The 2,100-nt window shown below is 50.8% G+C and overlaps 1 protein-coding gene across 1 annotated transcript in view; it reads right to left on the bottom strand.

Moving 5' to 3' along the window:
• Window positions 1-26: 26 nt before the first annotated feature.
• LOC122547636 (gastrula zinc finger protein XlCGF9.1-like) overlaps window positions 27-2,100 on the bottom strand; it is a gene marked incomplete at its 3' end in the record, with an annotated part of 7,426 nt that continues 5,352 nt past the window's right edge. Inside the window, exon 2 of the mRNA XM_043686239.1 lies at window positions 27-870. Within this exon, the coding sequence (XP_043542174.1) occupies window positions 27-611 (585 nt within the window). The remainder of the gene's footprint in view (window positions 871-2,100) is intronic.

The following is a 2,100-nucleotide window of genomic DNA, read 5'->3' as shown; positions in this document are numbered from 1 at the left end:
CTGAAGGGCCTCTCCCCCGTGTGGACCCGCTGGTGGCTCTGCAGGTTGGAGGAGCAGGTGAAGCCCTTCCCGCACTGAGAGCAGGTGAACGGCCTCTCCCCCGTGTGGACATGCTGGTGGGTCAGCAGATTCCAAGAAGTGCTGAAGCACTTCCCGCACTCGGGGCAACTGAAGGGCCTCTCCCCCGTGTGGACCCGCCGGTGGATCAGCTGATGGGCGGAATACCTGAAGCCCTTCCCGCACTGAGAGCAGGTGAACGGCCTCTCCCCCGTGTGGATCCGCTGGTGGGTCAGCAGGTGGGAGGATGTGCTGAAGGACTTCCCGCAGTCGGTGCAGGGGAATGGCCTCTCCCCGGTGTGACTGCGCCGATGAGTCTCCAGGACAGACGGGAAACGGAAGGCTTTCCCACAGTCACCACACTTCCATCGTTTGTCCACGGGGTGGGATTCCTCAGATTTCTGCATGGCCACAGCGTCAGCTGCATACAAACACGTGTTGAGCCCCTCCCTGCCGTGAAATGCCTTCCCAGGCCGTATTCCTGTTTCAGGCTCCACGCACAGTGCACTGCAACAGTGGGGTCTCTCGTCCAGTCCCACTGATGCTGAAAACATCCTCAAACAGGAACCAAAAAGCGTTGATCCTTCTCACAGAAATCACAGTCAAAAATCGTTGCGGTCCCGATGGATTGAGTGACTGTCAGACATTGACATCAAAGTGAGGACTGCAGATGCTGGACAGTCAGTCGAAAAATGTGGCGCTGGAAAAGGACAGCAGGTCAGGCTGCATCCGAGGAGCAGGAGGGTCAATGTTTCGGGCATAAGCCCTTCATCCGTTGATTTTGAAACTTCAGTCTTCCGATTTTCAAATACTCTGCAAAAAGAGATTACAAACGTCATCACTATCAGTGCAAGGTAGAAATTCAGAACAAGCAATTCTACTTTCTGTGGAATATTCTTTTGTTGTTCCACAAAATTGAAAGCACCATCCCACTCTCTCTCCCCCTCTGTTCTCACTCCGCTCTAACTAATTCCCCTGAAGGTGCTGATTCAGGATCTTACAGGGGCAGAAAAAGCAAAAACATCAAGACTGACATCTCTCTGAATTTTGGATACCTCCACCTGAAAGTTAATATCTTTCACAACGCTGGGATCCTGCTGAGAGTGAGCAGGTCTGATTTTGGGAAGCAAAAAAGTGTCCATTCAGGGTAAACCTGCAAAACAACTTCTTGAGGAAGGACTAGACACAAAATGGTTAATGACCCCGGGAAGGTGGGAGCAAAATTAGACATCAAGGCATTAACACCAACACACTTCAGTCAAACTCTTCTGCTCCCAGTCAGGGCAAATCATGCTCTGAAAGTCCAGCCTTCATAACCACACTTCTGCTTCCATTGAAGACAATTAGAGTCACACAGCATGGAAACAGACCCTTTGGCCCAACCTGCCCAGATATCCTAAATTAATCTAGTCACGTTTGCCATCACTTGGCCTCTATAAGGGCCGGGTGCTGGCAGCTGGGACTCAATTGGGTTGGCTATCTTGTCAGCAAGGACGAGTTGGACCGAAGGGTCTGTTTCTGTGCTGTACATCTCTATGACTCCAGTTCCGTTTGCCATCACTTGGCCCTGACCCATCTGAACCCTTCATATTCAGATGCCCATCCTGGAGCCTATTAACTTGTCATCGTACCAGCACCCACTACTACCTCTGGCAGCTCATGCCATTGCTCAAGTGACTCCACGTTGAAAGCGTCTGGTCTGTTGCACCAGATGACACCAGGATAATCTCAGATCGTTCCAGATCGCATCGATACTCAGTCAGTGGCTTTCCCGATCAGGATGTTGTACGTGATCAAATAGGTCAGTGGGTAGGCGATCCCCCACCTCTTAGTTCAAGTATCTCTACGAGAACTCCCTTGCTGGAGGGTCCCTTGGAGACACTTCAACTGGACTTCATTGAGTTGGAGAAATCAGTTGAGTTGCTATAAATGTGTTTTGCTTATTGCTGATGTCTTTTCTGAGTGGATTGAAGCCTCCCCTCCTCCTAACGCGACTGCTGAGACTGTGGTGTAGATTTTGTTCAAGGAAATAATTCCCTGCTT

Source organism: Chiloscyllium plagiosum, unplaced genomic scaffold, assembly GCF_004010195.1.
Source record: "Chiloscyllium plagiosum isolate BGI_BamShark_2017 unplaced genomic scaffold, ASM401019v2 scaf_10350, whole genome shotgun sequence".
Lineage (NCBI taxonomy): Eukaryota > Metazoa > Chordata > Chondrichthyes > Orectolobiformes > Hemiscylliidae > Chiloscyllium > Chiloscyllium plagiosum.
The sequence above is the reverse complement of the archived record's forward strand: the minus strand, read 5'-3'. Positions and strand labels throughout refer to the sequence as shown.